Raw genomic sequence first — 23847 nt, forward strand, 5'->3', positions numbered from 1 at the left:
TGCTCGGCTTATTTTTAATTGTCATTAATAAGATACAATGAAGGGAGCAAACTGCACAGAGAAAGGGAAAAATACAATGAAAGCAACAAAAGAGAGTTAAGCATTTAAATCTATAGCAAAAATGGAAATATTTCTAAATGTCTTATGATGTAAAACTCATGCTGCTGTGCTTTCTTAATGCAGAATTAGAGAAGAGAAAAAAGTGCCAGCTAATTAATTGAGATCAGTGTTATCAGTTGTCACTGATTATGAATTTACTTGGAACAAAAACCTGAAGCCACAGTGGTCTCGAGCAGGGATGGTGGGCCGCAGAGGCTGCAGGTTTTCATTCTAACCCTTTTCTTAATTAGTGACCTGTGTTTGCTGCTAGTTAACTTCTTTTGAATTCATTATAATTGACCTTCTCTTGAAGACTCAGACCAGGGGTGGGCAAAGTCAGTCCTGGAGGGCCGCAGTGGCTGCAGGTTTTTGCTCCAACCCAGTTGCTTAATTAGACAACAATCCTCATCAATAATTCAATTTCATGGCTTGTTAGTGCTTTAACTCTGCCATATCAGGCCATTCTCATATCCTAGATTTTATAATTACTTTCTAATGATATCATCGAAATTATATGAGGTCTAAAATGGTATGAATAATACTCAATCTTTCACTTTTTTCTCTTCACTTTCCTCCCAAGTATTTAATTAAACCAAAGAGTGCACAATAAGTACACACAGGTGTAAATGGAAACAAGCAAAATGAAGAAATGCTGCTTTATTTTGTCATTTGAATCTTATTGCTAATAAAAATCCATTAAAAACCAAGAGAACAGCTGCTTAAGACTAAAATAAGCAATAAGGGTTAAAAATCCTAATGAGCGAGGCAACTAAAATGAAGCAGAAGAGTTACCTGATCAATGAATGCTTCTTATTAAGCAACTGGGTTGGAACAAAAACCTGCAGCCACTGCGGCCCTCCAGGAATGACTTTGCCCACCCCTGACTCAGACCCCTCAATTGTTTCTTTTTCTTTAGATAGATAGATAGATAGATAGATATGAAAGGCACTATATGACAGATAGATAGATAGATAGATAGATATGTGAGACACTATATGACAGATAGATAGATAGATAGATAGACAGATAGATAGATAGATAGATAGATAGATACTTTATTAATCCCAAGGGGAAATTCACATAATAATCCAGCAGCAGTATACTGATACAAAGAAACAATATTAAATTAAATAGTAATAAAAATGAAAAAAATTTAAATAAAATTAATGTTAACATTTACTCCCCCGGGTGGAATTGAAGAGTCGCATAGTGTGGAGGAGGAACGATCTCCTCAGTCTGTCAGTTGAGCAGGACGGTGACAAAAGTCTGTCACTGAAGCTACTCCTCTGTCTGGAGATGACACTGTTCAGTAGATGCAGTGGATTATTTATGATGGACAGGAATTTGCTAATTAATTAATTTAATTAGCAGCCAAACAATAATGAGATACAAAATCAGCCAAAACAACTGGTGTCCATCACACAATATCTGAACATAAAGAAAGATGAAGGTCTCAGGAATGTTGATCTGCTCAGGTCCACAAAACATTTTAACAGAGCTCTCAGAAAAGTAAAGAAAAAATCAACAATTTTGATAATGTCTGCTATTGCACAATGAGAGTAGCAACAAGCCATGGAATTAAAGAACGGGTTGAATTAACAACTAATTCAGCAACTGGTTGGAGTTTGAGACCCTGACTTAGTTGGTCTTCTGTTGGCTCACTCACTTCACATTTCATTTCTGTTTTAAGAGAGGAACAATGAAGAAATTCCGGGGAACGAATCTTAATTAAAAAGAAGTTAACCAGCAGCAAAGACAGGTCACTAATTAAGAAAAGGGTTCGAATGAAAACCTGCAGCCTCTGGGGCCTTCCAGGACTGGAGTTTGAGATCCCCCATTGCCTCCTGATTAAAAAGGAGACGGTATGGGTGTGAGATACTCTTCTTCTATCTGTAGGTTGATCCTTAGAAAGAGTCCATCATGGATATGAGTTTGAGTGAGCAGTGGTCATTCATTATGGAGAGATGAGGAGAGAACAATATGTTATTGTTACTGTGACAGACCTGCTGGCAGCATTCACCTGCTCATTGACAAGATCAGTCTATGAAGCTCAGATAATCATGGATGCTCCTTTCTTGTTTTAATTAATCCACACAAGGGCATGTCAAATTTTTATAATACCGAATAAAGCATGGAGCTGGCGTAAAACGTGATGTTTGACTCTTCATACTGGAATGGCATTAACTGCTGGTCGGGTGAGCTCTTCTCATTTCATGGCCATTTAAGAAGCCCACTTTTCAGTAATGTTTAGTTATTTTTATGTGAAATACAGGCAATCACCAGTGCAGGTTAATTTCACATAGTGAGCTTTCTGATGCTCTCTATATGCTCTTAACCTTAACACAGCAAGAACACGAGCCTGACCATGGGACACCTCCAAGAATCCTTAAGAAGTCGTTGGTCTGCTTGGTGGCTGGGAGTCGAACGATCGGCTCAAAAACTGCGTGCCTCCCGAGCCAAAAACGTCTTCTTTTGAAGGCACGTTTCTTGAAAAGCAGGAGAACTTCTACACATATCGAAAAAGAATTCTGTTCGGCTGATGTGTTCATTTGATCTAAATCCAGTTTAATTTTGTGTGTTTATGTACCATAGATAGTAAGTCCATCAGGTCTGTAATATTTTTAGACTGATTCCTTTCTCGTGGCAACTAAACATTCAGACAAGTTTAGGACATGGGGCCATAATAACAAGAAATATTGACACAATTGATGACTTTTTGTAAAAAGAAAACATTATTTTTTATTAATGCTTGTTCTATTTTATATCCATTTTCTTTACCACTTAATGAAAAGATTACTTCACTTTTTAATCATTTTAAATCTCATCATCCACAAAGGAAAGTAACAAATTTTGATATGATTAGGTTATTTTTTTTTTGTTTTGATAAAATCAATCATGACTCGTTATTTGAATTATTAAGTTATTTACAGGTAATAGAGCAGGTATATATATATAGATATATACACTGTTACACACTGTATGGTAAAACTATAAAGCAAGTTTTCTTCATGTAGGTGAGAGTGGCTGATAAGAAAAGTTCTCCACACATCTCATTGAACATCTCGTTTATATCTCAAAGCAAAGGAAACAAGAGAAACGTGTACTGCTTTAGTGGACGGGGTGCAAACCGAGGGTACGAAAGAGTCCTAAACTCTACTTAGATCTTCAACAGAGTGCAGGTAAGATGCTAATAAAGACCCTGCATAGTGTGCCATTAAAAGGCATGGCATTTTTAAAATATAAAACCTTTGAGGACGTCTCGTTCAGTAGTGAATGAGTTCTTACGGATTACCCATTGTTACGTACAATATGGCGCATTTACTCTTCATGGGTACGCAGCAGAAACAGAATCGAGTGGAAACAGTTGGACTAAATACAAATTTAAAAAATAGATTTTCTTTTTCGTTTGTTTATGAATGCCTCCGACTTTACGCGCTGCCTGTATGTTTGAGCATTCAGGTTTATAATATAAATACATGAGTGTTGCTTATTTTTTCTTAACTGTATGAATCTGAACAAACACACACACACACCCCCACATATGTAATGTATACAGATATATACAGACCGTCTCTAATGGATATAAATACAGTAAATATATGATGTGTCCGATGCCTGCTGTGCGTAAACACACAGATGTTGTACTGCATGTTCATCTGCAATGTGATGCACACGTCCCAGGCGTTTCTAGTCTCATGCTCTTCAGGGTGATGATTGTTTGAAGAAGGAGACAACAGACAAACACACACACACACACCCACACAAATCATGATCTGTAACTAATGCATCGTCTCGAATAGAAGGCCAAAGCACCTTTTAAAAAGAACAATCCTTTGTTAATAAATTCCGTGTTTAATCCACCTTTACAATTCACAACTAAATCAAACCAAACAGAACTCTTGTGATTGATTAAAATGCATATAGTGTTAAAGCAGAGCAGGCTGTTAGCTGGTTTCTAGTAAAGTACATGCTTTGGACACCTAGGCGATGTTAAAGTGGGATTTATGAAAAAAAAGGTCATTACCCTTCTCCTGTTGACGATCCTAAAACCAAGCGTTTTAGCAACATGACGCTGACCTTTATGGCCTCAATGGACGTCTGTCTAGAGGGCACTACATGGTTACTTATGTATACAGCATGTATATGAATGACCCTGCTATTAATATTACAGTTCATTCTTTTATATCTTTAGTACCACTTCTCGGGGCTATCAACACATAGAAATATGAAATAAAATGGTATGATTCAGTTTCTTCAACGATAAAAGAAGAGTCCGAGAAATCACACTGTGCTGTACAAAAAGAAAAACAAAAAACGAGGATTTCTTTCAGTTTTCGTCCGCTTCGTCTTTTTCAAGTTGCACCTGAGTGCTGGTGAACTGTCTTCCAAAATGTTTAACACCAAATCTTTTATTTAACTATTTACACATTGTTTATTATTTCACTTTTATAGCTGGAAATTGAAACAGGAAAAGAAAATAAAGAAAACTCCGCTGCGTGGAAGCATTTTTTCCCAGAGGTGTTGTTTTTCTTTATGTTTTTGTTTTTTCTCTTTTTTTTTTTTTTTAGTAGTAAAGCTGAAGTGACCATTTGTACAAGTGATCTTTTGTTGTTTTTTTTTTTTTCATCTTCACGTATTTTACAAACTGTGCTGTATTTATGAATTCCAAGTCCTGAACAAGCTGGCGTACTATCCTGGAGAGGGGAAACCGTAGTAGAGGGAACGATGGATGAGTAGAAAGTGCAAATTGAGAGCGCCGAGGGTCTTCTCCTCAGCGAAACTGACGGACTCCACACCTTGCTTGTCTGCAGTCCCGGACTTCAATCTAGGAAAGAGAAAAGAAAGAAGGGAAATAAGTCGAGCAGTTGGGAAGTAGACAGTAACTGAGGTGTTTTTATGGGCACAGAAAACAACAGATGTAAAGTTAGAAGACTGAGGGATAGAAAGCGCTCATTAGAGTAACCTTGGCTTACAGAGTGCATTGATTAGGTGACTTTTATTGTCATCAGTCGAGAACTTCTCAGATTTGGCATTGTGACCGATAGGGGCCTTCTTGACCCCTTGAACCTTCAGACCACTCGTCAGACACCAGGTAAAAGTCCAACTACTTGATTTATTAGGACAATAAAGTGCACAAAGCACGCTCCTCTCCACAATTCTCAATAAACCAATACAATACTCAATAATACAATCCTCCGACTCCCAGACGCGTTGCCACCCTTCCACCCAGCTCAGCTCAATGCTCTGGTGTTTCATTGTCCTTTTTATAGTCCACGACCCGGAAGTGCTCCTTGACCTGCAGTCCATGTGACTTCCTAACATTTCCGGGTCAAATCAAAACTCTTCTTTCTTTGTCAACCCGGAAGCATTTTATTCCTTCCGTCCTCATGACCGGCAAATACTTCCGGGCTGTAGGAAAAGCCAATGTCTCTGTGTCTCCCTGCAGCGTCCCCTGGCAGCCCGACGTTATCCATCAGGGCTGTGCACTACAACTCCAAAGTCCATGATGCCCTGCTGGAATTCGGGGCATCTCCACATTGCAGGGAGGGCTCCATCTGGCGGCTTGGGGGACTTGGCCGGGATAAACTGCTGGGCATAGTCCAAAGCATATTGGATTCATATGTTAGGAATCAGTGTGCTTCAGCTATACCAGGGGTGGACAATGTCGGTTCTGGAGAGCCTCAGTGGCTGCAGGTTTTTGCTCCAACCCAGTTACTTAATGAGGAGTCGATTATTGCTGATGAAGAAGCACTTACTGCTCAAGTGACATTTTGATGCTTCATTTTAGTGGTCTCGTTTGTTAAGGTTCCCCACCCTTAATTTCTTATTTCAATCTTAAACTGCTGCATTCAGTTTTTTAATGGCTCCTGATTAGCAATAAGATGTAAATGACAAAGCAGCCAGCAGTTCTCCATTCTTTTTTTACTATTTAGATCCATGTGTGTTCATCATGCACTGCTAGATTTAACAAAACACTTAATAGAAAAATGCAACAGACTGAAGATGATCCATTTTAGGCTTCAAATCATTTGGAGAAAATCTACGATATAAGAACCTAACATTATAGACTAACGAGCTGTAAATTTAAATAAGGTTTGAGATTGGCAAGGATTGGTTTCTAATTAAGCAAATGGGGATGGAATGAAAACCTTCAGTCCTCCAGGACAGACATTGCCAACCCCTATTGTATTGAGCATTGAGATGAAAAGACGCACAGACACAACACTGTATTGTTTTTATATATTTTTATTGATTTTAATTAGAAACAGAGAACATTCCATTACAGTCAAGTCAAATTTAACAAATCAAAGCAAAACAAAATTCGACCCGCACCCAAGAGAAAGAGAGAGGAGCCAGCAACCAACACTACTCTGTAAAAGGAGCAAGAAACGAAGGGTACAGTATCAATTTCCCCAAAATGGAAGCTTATTCTAAAATGTTATTGATTAGATCCTGACATATTATAAAAAAAAAGTTTTGAACAGATCCTCTAAGTGAGAATTCGATTTTTTCCAATTTCAAATTGTTCAGGAGAAACTGGGCAACAGACAACTTGGCGAAAAGACAATTCGGCGAAAGACAACTCGGCGACATCCTTTACCAGTTAGGTAATATTTAGGTTCAAAGAGATTTTTTAATGATATTTAAATGACAACGTAGGGTGCCGGAAAATCCACAGAATCACCTGCTTTATGAGAGTCCCAATATGTTGAGAGTAAAGATATTCCTTAAGCCGTACTTGCAGGTCATCTTTTGTATTCTAAATAACTTTATCATACAATTACAATCAATACAATTTATATAAAGGATTTGCAATTTTGGTTGCAGAAGATAATGTAAGATAGAGTTTGTTCCATCTGCAGAATAAAGTTTGTTCGTCAATTATCTAAATTTATTTTCAACATTTTAAATCATGTTGTCATTTAAATATAATTAAAGAATCTCTTTGAACCTAACTATTACCTAACTGGTAAAGGATGTCGCCGAGTTGTATTTCGCCATGTTGTTTCTTTGCCGAATTGTCTTTCGCCAACTTGTCTTTTTGCCGAGTTCACTGTCGCCCAGTAGCCACCGAACCATTTCAAATAGTATATAACATCAGTTACCAACTGACTTAGGAGTGGTGGGGTGGGACTCATCCACTTGAACAAGATAAGTCTATGTGCCATTAGTGTAGTAAAGGCAATTACAGTTTGTTTGTCCTTCTCCGCTTTAGGCCCATCTGGGAGTCCACCAAGTACAGCTGCTAATGGGTTCGGAGGGATTGAGACACCAAGGCTGTCTGATGGGCATACCAAGATATTTATCCAAAATAATGTTAATTTGGTGCACACCTAGAACATGTGGCCCAGTGAAGCTGGAGCTTGATTGCAACATTTGGCTCTTGCCCTGGAAACATTTTGGACAATTTTAAACAAAATAAATGCACATGAGACACCACACTGCATTAGCGGTTCTGCTCTGCAGTGTGAACGTATCTGTTGTTCAACCCAAAAAAGATGGAAGTATACAACACTGACGCATTCCAAGTAGTTGGTGCCATACTGTTAGGGAGCACTTATTGCCAGAATGCCCAGGTGACTGCTCCAACTTGCGGTCCTCATTCATTCTTTAAATGCTTTGTCTTCTGGCTGCTGCTGAAACCCATACTAACCCCTACTTTCTTTGCTGTTCTGTTTTCGGTTTTCTGTGGTGGCAATCTGTGGCACCACCACCTGATCAAAGCACCGTACAGTCCCTACATTGATGGTTTGAAGGCCAGAGGTCGTCTAATTCTTTCACGTGAAGCCTGAAAACTGAGGACTGATTGAGATCATTTATGTCAGGTAGAATGCCTAGAATGTCTCGTGGCCTCGGAACCCCTGCAGATTTTGTTTTTTTTTTTCTCCAGCCCCTGGAGGTTTTTTTCTGTCCTCCCTGGCCATAGATCCTTACTTTATTCTATGTTAATTAGTTTCCCTAATATTTTTATATTTTTTTTCTTACTTCATCTTGTAAAGCACTTTGCGCTACATCATTTGTATGAAAACGTGCTATAGAAATAAATGTTGTTGTTGTTGTACCTCTGCGATCCCTTTTCCTTGAGAAAGCAAACAGTCTTAATAGTGCCTGGGCAGACAAGTCCGGCTTTGTGATCTTCTGAGGGTGACAGCAGAAGGAGAGTGGATCTGGAGCATGTAGACGCTGGCCGATGGACAATTGCTGCTGTGGCATTTTTGGGCCTTCTTCTCTGTAGTACCAGCTCTCCATCTTGCATCTCTTGTCTAATCGGTGTTACTTCTGAAACCATTGGAACAAGCGCCAAGATGAGACTGAGACATTACATATTATTAGCTGCTCACCTCTGTCGTATGTTCACTTTGCAGTTCAATTCTTATTTTTTCACTGCTATGTTACATAGATCTGATCTTTTTAGAGAAGTGTGAACAGGTAAAACATATGGAATCAGAACTTTTGAAACCTATTTCATAAATAACGTGATGGACTGCTGCTCCAACAAAACCTGGTTCCAGCATTACGCCCGATGTCCTGAGAGAGATTTCAGCTTTCGACAACCCTTCACTGAATTTTATGAAACTAAAGGAAATACGTGTAGTGAAACTTGACCTGGGTACTGTTATTTTCATGTAGCGGGTATTTCAGGCCTTTGGCAGATATGACAGTTTGGGTTTTTCCCAGTATAGTTCACACAGTGCATGCAAAAAAGGCCTCTTTTTGTATTACAAAAATGAGTTTCTTTTGGATTATTATCAGCTCACTCTCCTGGGTCTGACCAGTAGATTCATCCTACATGGTAGTCTGTGGACATGTCTGTCTTGTGGCATGCATATAAATATGTTTTTATTTTATATGATTATATGACCCCTTTTCAAAAATGTGTAATGGTAAGTAGTAATGGTCTGTAGGTTTAAAGAAAGGAGACACCTAAAAGATATCTCTTACTTTAAATCAAAAATATTAAGTGCACATTGATAATCTGCATATGTGGGGACAATGCCAAGGCCGAAAATGCTGTGCATGCCAGCTGGAGCATGCTGGAAACCTGTCTTGAGGACTAATTAACAAATCTGTCTACAGCGGGGCAGCATGCATACAAGCGGCATATGTGTCATGCTGAGGCCAACAAATACCCTGCCTCTCCGCTGTAGAACTGAAACCACTCAAGCAATCTGAACTCGATAGAGCGTCTGACGTAGCGAATACCATCACAAAGCATCAGCCGAGTGAACACTGACAGGACAGAAATCTTATGCAAGAATCAGCACTAAAGATGTGTGCTTGCCCCAATAGGTTTTAGATGTAGAGCAGGCTACTGACTAATGGCTCCCTGAGTCGTTCTGCACCACAGTCCCCTTCGTTCAATGTCTTCAGTGTCTTATGCAGATTATGCGCTCTCCCTCATTGTTCCCATTCTGAAAATCTTTAGAACAAATCCTACAGACTGGAGTGTGAGTTGGACACTGTTAGCATGTTCCTTGTTTTTTTTATTGTTGTTTTTAGTGTTCTTTAATTATTTTTTCCATATGTTTTTCCTAATTTTGTTATATATTTTGTTTATATATTACTAGCTATGTTACCCAGCTTGGGAAATTTTCTAAGAAAATGGGCCTCGGTTACAGTGCTGTCTGTTGCTCAGATATATCAAAAGTACTGTGAAGTACGTTTATGTGTATAATATTTGTAGTTTATTTTTTTTAACCAATGAATTGAACCAATTAAATATGTTACATACAATTGTTCATGAGTAAAACATTCCTGTGGATGAATTCCCACAATTCTTAGTGACTGACCTTGCCTTTTATTGATGGTCATCGGAAAACATAATTTTATAGCAAACTGTAATCTTTGGATTTGAAATGGGTTATCAGTGTGTAGTGGGGCTACATAGTAATAGTGTTGTTAATGTTAGTGCTAAGTGTGTTTTGTTTCCATCGTCCCATTTGCTGTTTATGTGTGCGTCAGTGAATGTCGTCCCCGTAAATACAGGGGGGACGGATGATGGAAAGCACCTGTTTTCAATCACAATCAGTTACATCTGGCTCTTAACTATCTAAACAATCAGGAGGGAACAGGAAACGAGAGAGGAGAGGAGAAAGACGGAGGTCACAATTCATTACCACGAACCACCAGTACCTGCTGTTTTCCACATCGCGCTTTTGATACCAGTTTGTTTTTCATTTTGCCAGACTTGCTTCAATTCAATCGCCAGAGACCCCGGGGTTGAATTACATTGTCCACCATACGCCGAGGATTCACGGTGAGGTAGCTCCATTTTTGTTTCCGGGAAATTCAAACACATCACCTATCTGTTGAACAGTCATCCATATTCAGGACAGTTTTATACTCGGACTCAAGTTCACGATCATTCATTCCATAGTTCATTCATTATTGTTATTCGTTGTTGTTTGTTATATGTTACAGCGGCAAGGGAGGGTCTGTTGTGTAAATATATGGTGGTGTCACGTTGTTGCTTTGGTGGAGGGATATACATATATATTTTTTTACGTGTGAAAGTTGTATTTTTTGTTATTATTTCATTTAATATAATTACGTAATTTTACATATCTGCTTTTGTGTGCCTATATAATCCGTCGATTGTGGGGAAAATTATATTTGTTAGAGGTACGGCTTGATATATAAGATTCAATCTCAGTAATTTATCCAGGCCACAGGTCTTGGAGATGTAGCTGCCGGTTGGGTAAGGGGTCGGCCGTTACAAGTGGGAATAATGGAAAGTTTGGGTTTATCCCTCCCAATAAAAGGATATGTGTCTTTGTGTTCATCCAGTTGTTATGCCTCTGTCATTCCAAATGATGGTGCATTTCAAACATTTTAGCAATAAAATGCATTGCATCTGCCATTTCAACAGTTGGAGTATCACAAAGATTAAAACTGCTTTAACGAATCGCGTATCAAATGACATATAACAGTTGCATATGCATTGCACTATGCACTGCAAACATTAACACTGCGGTTTAGATTGATCACTTAGATTTCAATCCATCTTAGATGAGTAGTATAGTTATTATTATTATTATCTCTCTATTATATAAAAAAATATTGGGAGACAAGACTTTTTATCCTCCGTCGAGACATGATCTTTTGAAGAGAGACACTTTCATGTCCCGCGAGATGAGACTTAGTGCCAAGAGATTTAACCACGGCCGAGGCCGGAAATAAAAGACAAAGAGTAGATGACAAAGTAGAATGTCGTAAACTTCTTCTTCTACTTATTTTATTCAAATTATTTCTAATTGTCCCTCCAAGCCAAAGGTTTTACAATTTTTATTTTTCCTTGGAAGGCATTTTTGTATTTCTGAAAAATTCAAAGTTGTGGTTTTGAAGTTTGAAGGCCAAGCTGCATTGTGGGTATGTGCAGGCTGCTGAGTTTATGGTCAGGCAGCCTGGGATGAGGCCTATCTCTCTAGGCAGGCTAGTGAAGATTCTGGCCTGCTTTGTAGGTCTTTTTGGAGGCCTTTCTCCCTTTTTACTTTGATATTGTTGCCTAATCACAACAGACACTTGAAGCAGTCCACAGATGGTTCTTCAAGCTTATAAATCTTATCACAGTGAAACAATATTGCCAACTCCACCTGTTATAGTACAAGACATCCTGGTTAGAAAGTGCTGTTTTTGTCATGAGTGGACTCAAAAAGCCAGGCTAAGTTGGACAATAAAAAAAACAATAAACTGTAATGTCTAACTCGTGGCATGGCCACTGTTGCCTCACAGATAGGAGACCCGGGTTCACTTCCTGGGTCCTCCAAGCGTGGAGTTTGCATGTTCTCCCCGTGTCTGCATGGGTTTCCTCTCACAGTCCAAAGACATGCAGGTTAGGTGCATTGGCGATCCTAAATAGTCCCTAATGTGTGCTTGGTGTGTGTGTGTGCCCTGTGGTGGGCTGGCACCCTGCCCAGGGTTTGTTTCCTGCCTTGCGCCCTGTATTGGCTGGGATTGGCTCCAGCAGACCCCCATGACCTTGTAGTTAGGATATAGCGGTTGGATAATGGATGGATGGATGTCTAACCCCAACCCCAAATCGAAATTATTAGTCAGATGTAGAGAACTGTAAATCAAAAAAACAAATAAAGAATAAAAATATGGACAAGTGTTTTCAAATTATATCTGCTATTTGATCAGAAAGCATACAATGCTGACCCTTATAACTTTGACCCGCTGATGTCACATGCCATACAATTCCAGTTGAGTTTACCAAACAACAACTTACCAACCATCAACAAAAATTCCACAAAATTGGCAGGACACAAGGGAAAACAAAATGGCATCATGAGTTCATTTTACAATTATTTAACATCAGGAAAAATAATCTAAAGCAAAAAACAAATGTCAAAAGTTGATTTCTTGGGCACCAAACCCTATTCTACAAGTAAAACTTTTAAATTAAAGGCCAAGGATAACTTAAATAAAAAAAATACTAAATATAGATAGAGACTGTAGGTTTGTACTTAAGTTGAATTTGTATGTAAGTCAGAACAGATACATAACTGTAATAAATGCTATTGTTGATCGACTATAACCAAGAGCTCTGCCAATGAATGATGGAGTTTCATCTCTCTCTGACCTTTTTATTATTTCTACTTTATTTTCAATGGTAATGGTTATTCTCTTCTTTACTTTATCACCAGCACTTGCCTCAGATTTGTGTTTCAGAGACATTCTTGAAGTGTGAAGACAAAAGGTTAAGATGAGCTCTTCTGCACAGCACTGTACACGCTATCACAGCAGGAAGGCACCCATCGTCAACATGTCTGATGTACGGACAAGGGACAACTTCCTGCTATGTGTGTAACAGTACAAGCAGGCTTGCTATTGAGAATGAATGGGGGCATTGACGGGCGGTTCATCACCAGCCCACCTCACAGTCACCTGCACTACAGTATGGTGCCTACAGCGTCCGCCCACCGAGAACGAACACGTTGCGGCCAAAGGCGGGTAGTGAATCCCTCCCATTCAATGCACACTACAATGCTACCCCACGCGGCCCCGTTCACCCTCAATGGCCTCCGTTCATCCACAACTGAGTCACCTCTTGCAGCATTACCAGTCGCCCACCGAGAACAAACGGGGCAGCCATGTGTGGTGGTCGGGCCGTGAAACCACCCGAGGGACACTACATTGCGCAGGCAGTGAAATCACCCCCTCCAGCCTCTGTCTAGCCACTGCTTGCAGCGTCCCCAGGCCAAAGATGACGGAGCAGCAGTTACTGAGACACATGCGTTGCAGCTGCGGCCCCGTTCATATGTCGTAGGTCGGATGTCCGTAACCTGGGGACTACCTGTATAGCAGATGATCATAAGAATGATTTTTTGGAAGACTAGGGGGCTCTGCCCCCGGCTTGCTTCGGTCGCCAACCCCCGGGTTTGGTTAACAGGATATGCAATTTAAAGAGATTGATATTTCCATGGGAATTGTTACATATGCATTATTTTCACTTTTATTTTAAAACTTAAGTTAAAATAATATTAGGAATTAACCTTTCTTCAAGATCACATTGAATTTTGATTCCGTGTTTGGATTTACATTGTGACAACGCAACATATCTGCCTGTGAGTGACTATCATTTCTTTCTCTCTAATAAATAAAATTACTTTTTTCAAATGTTTGTCCCTGTGAATTGTTAATTGTCATTGCTAAAGCTATTCTCACGGGAAACTGTAAATGTTTTAATACGAATGTCATATCAAGATCACCTTTTGTGACTGATGTTATTTGAGGAAGATGTACTAGATGTTAAAATTTTACATGTTAGAATTGTTTGACTAATTTTTAATACAACTAATCTTGTCTCATTGCATAGCCCATCACTCATACATAAATTACGCAATAACATTTCGCTACATCCTTCTTTCAACAGTAATTCAGCCGGTGGAAGACCGTACGGTTTTAATGTTTGCAGATATTGTACCGGATATTGTAAATTGATGTTTTCATCTTCCGCACCATCACGACCTACTGTTTCAGCATAGTCTATTGATTCCAATTTAATCAATTTGCCGTGTAACCGTTTGAAAATTTTTGCGTTAATTCGTTTGACTTCATCGATTCTCGCTGTGTTATTTGGATGAATGGGTGATTCCAAACTGGACCTTTGAAAGTGTGTGTGTGTTCATAAGTAAGCCCATTAATTGATTGGTGTCTGTCCAGGCTAAGTGTCGGAATGCACCTGATGAACGTGGTCTTGTTTGAAAATAGTTTTAAGTAGGGCGTGAGTTGAAAGAATCTCATGGTAAAAGTCTCCATCTCGCGGGACTTCCTTCCAAAAAATCTCTTCATTAAGTCATGTCTCGTCACAGGATTATCTTGTCTCGTCCCAAGATTTTTTTATTATAATAGAGAGAAATAAGTGGATGGGACTGGCGAGCTTTGTTGGGCTGAATGGCCTTTTGTTTCGATTGTTCTAATTTTCTAATGAATGACATCTGTATTTCTGGGTTCCAATAACCATTGGGCTCAAAGCAAAAACCAGTTGAGGACATTGTGGAGTTCTGAAATCCCAATTATGTGTCTAAAAAAGAAATGTGTGGAGCATCTCCAGAACATGAGGTGGAAGTCATTATGATGATTAAAACCTTGTAGTTCCAGCACTCCGGGAGAAGAATAGACCAGAATTCAATCCCAAGATGGAAGTAATAAATGAACTGACAATAAACAAAGGTTATTATTAATGGTTAAAGTTGCAAACCTCTCATGAATTTCACCTGATTTGAAAGCGTTAAAGTCTAACACTTAATGGCGGCTCTTAAACAAGACAAAAATTCAATCAGGTTAAAGGAGCTTTAATAAAAAATGTTATGTTTCGAGCATTATGTTTAAGGCAAAGCTTTTCTTTAAGAAATGATAGAGCAGATGACCATGTAAGGCTCACAGTTCTATACCATGTTAATCATCAAAGCGGTCCTCTCTGGGAGTCTCTGAAAAAGGTTGCCAAAGATTTATAGATTTCATTGAAGGGACTGAGAGTTTGACAATTTTGGGGCAACAGGGGATACATGTCCATGTGTTTGCACAAAATCATAGGGTCCCCAAGTCTGTGGGTTAGAAGTGCAGATTTCATGCAGAGATTAGAGTCCGTGGTTGTGTGTGGGGTGCCATTGTTTTACACGGGAAGAGAGGGATGCAATAGGGCCGTCTTACAATAATAGCATCATAGACCCCCTTGAGAAAGTAGTGCGCTGGGGCCGCTGATTTGATAGCAAAACAGAAATGTACATAGGTGGGCCCATACGCTCCTGGGGACCCCAGCCAGCGCCCATACGTCCAGACGGCTCTGAGGGATGGGTGACCTGGAAGGCTCTGTAGCCATCTGTGGAGAGCTTTACTGATCATCATTATGTCTGCTGCTCTGTATAATTTCATCAATTAGTCAATTCATTAGAAAAAGTTGGGACAAATGAAATGAAGCTGATCAGACAAAACACAAAATATCTTGGGTCCATACTGTCTGCAAAGAAATAAAAGTCAAAGTAAATTTAAGAATCATTGCATTTTATTTTTTTTTTAATTTGCATTTTCCATGCTGTCTTAACTTTATCTGATCTGGGGTTGTAGACGTTTCAGCAATTGATGTGGACCTAACCAGTCTGTCTGACATTTTACTAAGAATGACTCCGTTTTCCTTTGTGCTCAGGCACAAAATGGAATATGACAATGTCAGAAAGGGAAAGAGCTGGAAAAGGGACAAAGAAAATGTGTAGTTAGAAAAACAGGAATGAGTCAGTAACCAAAAAGACAGACGTGAAATGAAAAACAAAAATTTATGTACGGAGCGAAATATAGAAGGATGTTTGTTTTTAGAAATTGTCGAGAGAGTTTAAACACAATTGCAATTAGAGACATCAGAACGGTGCACTTCAGGAGGTTTAACAATGGAGCAGTTTGTATCAATAATAAAGCAGCATTCACGAAAAGAAGAAGCAATCTTAAATAAAACAAATAGCACAACAGAAATTCAACAAACTAAATACAACAAATCAGTGCATGATCAAAACTGGAGCATAATTAGTCATCTTAAAAATACCTGCAGTGAAACTATTATAAAAATCCCTGAGCGTGGCCAACCCAGACCTGTACTGATGGGGATCCTGACCACTCAGTGACAATTTCCTTCATTTATTATATCCTGCATTAAACACAATAGAAAAATCCTAAATGGGGGTCCTACTGTATTAAAACCACACCGGCAACTCTGCTGAAGTCAGAAACTATTCAAATAAATATATATATTTTTTAGAGACCAAATTAAATAAAACCGTGCTGTGCAAGGCCAGTTTATTGCAATTCTTATGAAAAGTGCTGTGGTGTAACATAAAATAATGAGACATTTTAAGGCCCCATGTGTTTTTATTTGCTTATTTCTGCTCAAATGCTGCATATCCTTATTTCTTCCTGGGTCTGGGGCTGGCAGGTTGCTCAGCAAATCTTTATTAATAAGCTTGTAGTTGTCTGCAATGGGAAGATGTGGGCAGAGAGGACAACAAGAGGAGGCCTTTTTCTGTTGAGTTCAACATGATGATCAATTGACCAGACGTGAAGTGCTCCGTTGATGACGCTGGTAGTGTTCCACCATCTCCGTCTACCTATGCTAGATGTTATCTGTGGTATTTTGGTAATGACTGGTTGTGCCAATTGCTTTCTAGTATGTTTTTTTTTGAACTGCTTAATTTTTTTCTTTCTTTTGTTTAAAATCATGAATAGAACTCTTCATTGTATTCTCGCTAACATATGCTGATTTTAAGTATCATCACACCCACCCATCTACTGCCTGTAACAGCTTAAGGTGTGACACACTTGCTTCTCAAAATTTTGCTTTGTGGAGGTCAGATGAGGGGTCCCCTATGTCAGTGGCCAGCAGTAATGAATGCAACTTAGAAAGGATGTCAGTTCACACACCGCACATGCACACACTCCAGTTATGCATATTCTGTACCAGCTTTACAGGGCCCCGGAGAGTAATAGCTTACACTGGCAGCAAATGGAAGAAAGGTGGCCAACCATGGAGAGCATGGTGGACTATCGAAGGACACACCTATGCACAGACTTAGACTGGGACAATTTGCCTAAAATGTGGGTTTGTTTGCTTCATATTAGCATGGACAGACTGTGTAAGCTCCAACCTTTGGACTTAGAGGTGTGAACTCTAACCCCTGAGTAGCCCCCATCTGAGCTATAGATGCAAATGTCAATTTCCCAAATTCCTCTTTGTCCAGTATAGGTTCAGTAGGGGTAGTTAAGTTCAAAGCCAACATACTCAGGCCTCACCAGTGGTCATACGCTGTGGTTAATGATCTCGTTCAGATCAAGAGGGAATGTCATAAGGATGCCCCTAGAATGGTTCTCTCTAGAGCTGTTCCAAGCACGTCACACTGGGTGGGGACCCGGCAGTAGTCCCAGGACACGCTGGAGGGATTATAACTCTCGTCTGGCTTGGTGAATGCTTGGGAATTCCAAAGGAAGATTAGGAATCTGTAGCTGGGTATTGGTGAAGTCTGGGCTGGTCAGTTTGGCTTACTGCCACAGTGGCCTTCACCAGGAAAATTGGTGATGATGATGTCCTCAGCTGGTTTTTGGCCCGAGCCCAGTGGTTATTTGAACCCAGACATTGAGGGTCTATCTTGTTAGTACTGACTATAAGAGCAGGTCAGTTTAAGTTGCAACTCAAACTAGCCTGCACATCCATGGGAGAGATTGTGGAAACCTCAGATGAATAAATGGGAATTATACAAACAAAATAACTGTTGGTGATTGATGTGCTTGTTCATTAGGAGCCCCAGTAGTATATAAATGGGATTTAAAAAAAATGCTTCAGGAATCTTCTTTTTAAATCTGAGAGACATGGTGTCAGAAGTTCAGTGTAAGTGATAAACGACAATGAGTATGTTGGCTGTATATTTTACTTTAGTAGTTGATGGATCTGTTTTATACTAATTTACAATGTCTGGCCTTGAGGTAGGAGTAATCCCGAAATGCGTCAGCCTGAAGGACATGATGATGGACACTTGCATTGTTAATAATTTGTCTGACCACAAAGCCTGTAATTTTTGAAGCTCAGTTTATAAACATTAAAAGCCTTGGTGCTCAATAGTGATGAGCGAACCCTGCGGAAGTTCAACGAAATCACATAAATGTTCATGAACTCCGTGAAGCACAATGAAGTCAATGGGGAAGGACCAACTGAACTCGTTTTGAGTGGATTATTAAGGTGCAATTGTGTTTTCATTGTGCCTGTGCACTATGGAAACATCTGACAACTATACTAAACAAATTATTGTAGATACAAATGTGATCTAAGCTGTGAGGCAGCAGTGCTAACCATTGGACCACTGTGCCTCAAGCAACAAAATACCCTGATGGAACAAATACCACAAACAAAATACAACAAAAGGCCATAAACTACCAGTAAGGAAAAGAAAATATTTATCATTGCACTCCCAGAGTTCCAATCTTGGGGCACACATTAGCTGTGTGATAAATCGGCATCGGGAGACTGGCCTGTTCCATTGTTCAAATTCATGTTTCCGGGTGAACATCTTTTTTGGTTCGGATCTCTATGGAAATACTTTCCACCTATTTCTTTCATGAAGGAGATTGAAACACCTTGTGAACAATCATAAATCTGTTGTTATTATTATGATTATTTCCCAAGGAGGAAGAGGGATCCTTTAAAGCTTGTTTTAAATTGTGGCTGAAACACATGGCTAGCTATGTATACAAATCAGCCATGTGGTGCTGCACTGCCAGTGCGCAGGGATCAGTGTTATATGTCTAGTAGTAGTACTCATAATATTCTCACTATGGTCAGCTAATGTACCCCTCAAGTGAAAATGATGCAAGTTTTTCTTTTTTTTTTTGAAAGACATGAGCCTGGCCAAGTTGTGACATCATGCATGCATGTAGCTCAGCAACGATCTTACAGTATGCGCACGTGAAAGTTCTGTGCATGGCTGCTACAGCTCTGTGATGTCACTCTGGCCTCACTAAGCATCAATGGGTGCACAAAATGAATTTCCAGAAAAACCATTTGCCGAATGATGTCACTGGCAAATATGGTATATTCGCTGTATATTGGCAAATTTCAGCGATCAACATTAGTGCACAGATATCATATTGTTTATGTTTTGAGGTTGGTAAATTTAAAGCAAGTTTTACGAAAGCTGTCTGCTGTTTCTTTGGTGTTCTTGCTGGAATATAGCAACTGCATACTTCAATAATGAAATGGATTGGTATTATTATTATTATTATAGTAACTTATTTATGGGTAAGAGAAAAGAAGACTCGTGAACCAGATAATGCAAGAAAGAAAGAAAGAACAGTTTATTAGGGTGAGAGGGTTCAAAACGAGGGAGGCAAGGATGGTGTGGGACAAAACTCATGCCAAAGAAATAGAGAATTGAACTGTGTACAGCCTTTCGCACTGTTCCAACCACAGGTGTTTTGTCTTGGTAAAGCAATATTTTACTCTACTTTCTCATTTTGTATTATTAATATGTAGCCTTTGTCAGAATGCCTCAAATCTCACAGACTTACCACTGTTTATAAGGTATTGTACCATATAACTTCTCCTCACCTTCCCTCCTACATCTATAACCTCAGGCAATTAGGTGCAGTAAAAGACAAGCAGGAGTTAAGTTACACTTTAAACAATGTACTACTAATAATAATTGTTTGCATCTATATAGCACTTTTCTCACGACTCCAAGCGCTCAGCAATTGTAGGTTAAGGGCCTTGCTCAAGGGCCCAACAGAGCAGAGTCTCTTTTGGCATTTACGGGATTTGAACCGGTAACCTTCCGATTGCCACCACTCCGCCCTAAATAATAACAATATGCAAAGTACATTTGAATATTGGCACCCATACAACCTGATAAATGGAGATGTGTAGTTTTAGGCGGGACACAGACTTGTTAGTTACTTAAAATGTCTCTAGTTAAGGCATCATCTGTAGTCAGCTTTCTTCAGAACAGGCCGCATGCCTGTCTCAATATAGCTGCTGAGCTGTGCTCTTTATTGTGTTGTCCTTTTCAGTTCATGCATCAGTTAGGTAAGAGAGAGAGTGAGTGATGGAGTGAGCAAATGTATAGATGTTTTGTCTAACCCCTAGAGCCAATAGGACGTCATGGTACTTAAAGGCTTCTGATACAAGCCAGTTCCAAACAGCCATACTTCAGACAAATGGGGGAATAGAACATCTTCACACCTGCCTTCCAAACCATGTGTTAAGGTAAAGCTTGGCAGTTAGGCAGCCTGGCCTTTCCTGTGAGGGTTGAGAGACTTTAGCAGAGAAACTCTTGCCAAACTGGTTTTAGGCACTCCAACAACCCTATCATCAAATTCACTTTCCTGACTTAGTCCCCGGGGGTTGTAAACATGAATGCTTCTCACTAATGTAACACTAATTTACATTGCTTTGCCTAAATTACAAATAAACACATTCAAAATATTTATCAAGTTGTATGCAAAATTTCACATAACACCAATGGACAACGCTGTTACCAAACTGCATTGGCTGCTGTTAGTACTAATTGGTGGGGCCTTAATTACAAATGTTCACTGGGCCACACTTCTCCCTTCAGTCCGTCACGCCATTCTTCCTCTCTCTTCCCTCTCTGTGCGAGTCTGGTATCTCTGTGCTCATTGGTTCATGCTAGCTGCTTATACCCTACCCATCACTTCTGCTGGCAGCTCTTATTCTATAGCCAGCTCACACTGTCACCTTCTTCTCCCGTCTCGATGCTACCCATGGTAGTGTAGAAAAGAATCTTCTTAAAGTTGATGATTTGCATATATTCAAAGAGAATCATAAGCATATATGAAAATAACTTTATCCTAATGCACGCTAGTGTAGTAAGGGTTAAACCATAAAATCCGTTGCCTGCCCATTTTATTAATTTTCTCTTTGCAGCTGCTAAGCTTAAAAACTTCAGTCAAGGACAATGTGTACTGTACTTTTAAAGGGCTAAACGGGCCATTGTTTTAAGAAATGCAGCCATTGAGGCTTTGGCCATGAGAGAAAACCAGATAGGCCGTGTGCTTTCATTCGCAGCAGCTGAGCCTCTGCCGCCCTGCACAGGTGATGACAAGTCAAGGAAAATGTAGTTTATAAGAAACAGCGCTATTGTTTTAGCCTCTAGCCCAATATAGTATGTGTGGGCCTGCCTGATTCTGACTTGTTGGCGGGAATCGATTGATAAATAAGTGTTGGACACCTGCACAGGATATGAAGTAGTGATCTCAGTTTCGGTCAAGTGATGGACATTAGGTAATGATGAGTCGCATAGTGTGGGGTCTCCTCAGTCTGTCAGTGGAGCAGGACGGTGACAGCAGTCTGTCGCTGAAGCTGCTCCTCTGTCTGGAGGTGATCCTGTTCAGTGGATGCAGTGGATTCTCCATGATTGATAGGAGCCTGCTCAGCACCCGTCACTCTGCCACAGATGTCAAACTGTCCAGCTCCATGCCTACAACAGAGCCTGCCTTCCTCACCAGATTGTCCAGGCATGAGGCGTCTTTCATCTTTATGCTGCCACCCCAGCACACCACCTCGTAGAAGAGGGCGCTTGCCACAACAGTCTGGTAGAACATCTGCAGCATCTTATTGCAAATGTTGAAGGACGCCAGCCTTCTAAGGAAGTATAGTCGGCTCTGTCCTTTCTTACACAGAGCATCAGTATTGGCAGTCCAGTCCAATTTATCATCCAGCCGCACTCCCAGGTACCCTCTGCACACAGTCACCTCTGATGATCATGGGGTCCATGAGGGGCACGGGCCTCCTAAAATCCACCACCAGCTCCTTGGTTTTGCTGGTGTTCAGGTGTAGGTGGTTTGAGTCGCACCATTTAACAAAGTCCTTGATTAGCTTCCTATACTCCTCCTCCTGCCCACTCCTGATGCAGCCCACAATAGCAGTGTTGTTAGTGAACTTTTGCAAGTGGCAGGACTACAAGTTGTATTGGAAGTCTGATGTATATAGGCTGAACAGGACCGGAGAAAAGTACAGTCCCATGCGGCGCTCCTGTTTTGCTGACCACAATGTCAGACCTGCAGTTCCCGAGACGCACATACTGAGGTCTGTCTGCAAGACAGTCCACAATCCATGCCACCAGGTATGAATCTACTCCCATCTCTGTCAGCTTGTCCCTAAAGAGCAGGGGCTGGATGGTGTTGAAGGTGCTAGAGAAGTCCAGAAACATAATTCTTACTGCACCACTGCCTCTGATATGCAGGAATGAGCCATCCAGAAACTATAGACAGACAGCGAGCCTGAATTATTTGTTTTTTAAAAATGCTTGGCACTTCAAATGCTGGGTACAAGCAGACACACAGTCCTTCCTCTAGCTCATCTGTCAATTGATGAATGCTAAATATTTTATAACTGGCCTCTTGGTTGATCCTGAGCTCACAATTACAGTCATTTAAGGCATTTTTACCATGAAGTGGCCATGATTTAGTAATGAAGCATGAGTTCCTGCTGCCACAAAGCCTGGAGCACATCAAAGATGAGCAGGTACTGCTTTTGGGAAGGGATTTCAGAAACTCTTTAAAAACAAAGCCAACTTTATGGGACTTTGTGCTCCAAGTCGTTGCCTGTACTGCACAGCCTCGGGGGGGACGATCACTTTCTTCCTCTTGCTTATTTTTGCAGCCGTTATTTTTGGGCATCTCTTTCTGAGTTTTGACATCCTTGAAAATCTCACATTATGAAGTTCTTTCAAAAACTCACCAGGGTATGTTCACCGAAAAGCACCTGATGTTCAAAGTGTTTTAAAAATGCAAAAGACAATGCATAACTCTTATACACAACCACAGGGTGCAGAGTTTCTGAAGGCATTCAGATAAAATGAAAGGATTTGTGTTTAACTACTGTGTATCAAAATTACTAACTGCTAATTATTATATACTGTAGTAACATATTTACAAGTATGTGTCCACATCTAAACACATTAAGTCCCTTTCAGAGCATAGCCATTCCATTATAATATAAATAAGTAAATTAATGTCGCTCATTTACAAGAATCTACCAGCTTATCTGACAGCTTTAACTACACAGCACAGTTACTGTGAGGCTGCACAGCAGGCTGAGCACATCTTATGCTGTTTAAGTAATATTTATTTACTTTCCTACAGATGTATGGACCATCATGATGTCACTTTATTGTCCAAGTGCTGGGGTGACAGATGTGCAAGTGCTAGACCTCTTGGTGGCTAATTCCACAGAAATATGTGTGGGGACTCAGGTAAGCTGTCACGTTTTCTAGTCTGATTAGATGACTTAAACTCCTCTTGCATACTTTCTCAACATAAACTTATTCCAAATAAAAGAAATGCAGTCAGTAGGCTGTGTAATGGAATCTACCACAATTCTATAACTGCATCCAATGATAAAAGCACTGAGGTGTCTTCCATTTTTGTTAGGATTTTCCTTGTCATGTTCTCAATGAGTTTCTTTAAGATTAGTGCGTATGGTCATTTTGCACTTAGGTGTTGACATGCGTCTTAGCATAACTGGACATTTTAACCTTCCCCCTATAAGAGTGAGTGTGGCCATGAGTGTGAATGAGGCACTCCCCTGTTTAGCTGGTGTATTGACACCTACAGTATATTGCACACCCTTCATGTCAATTTCAGTTCATTTTAGTTCCTGCTCTCAAATCAGTGGACCTGATAGTTTTGAGGTCTGTGTATTCAGCATTTATTAAACTTCTACACTATTAAGGTCTTTCATTTCCACATCCG

At 40.0% G+C, this 23847-nt stretch overlaps 1 protein-coding gene across 2 annotated transcripts in view; it reads right to left on the bottom strand.

The window, feature by feature from the left end:
• Positions 1-1860: 1860 nt before the first annotated feature.
• Positions 1861-23847, bottom strand: part of lhfpl4a (LHFPL tetraspan subfamily member 4a) — a 428890-nt gene continuing 406903 nt past the window's right edge. For both annotated transcript variants that reach the window (XM_039771101.1, XM_039771100.1), the window contains one exon: positions 1861-4924. In XM_039771101.1, the coding sequence (XP_039627035.1) occupies positions 4920-4924 (5 nt within the window). In that variant the 3' untranslated portion in view covers positions 1861-4919. The remainder of the gene's footprint in view (positions 4925-23847) is intronic.

Source organism: Polypterus senegalus, chromosome 12 (genome assembly GCF_016835505.1).
Source record: "Polypterus senegalus isolate Bchr_013 chromosome 12, ASM1683550v1, whole genome shotgun sequence".
Taxonomy (NCBI): Eukaryota; Metazoa; Chordata; class Cladistia; order Polypteriformes; family Polypteridae; genus Polypterus; species Polypterus senegalus.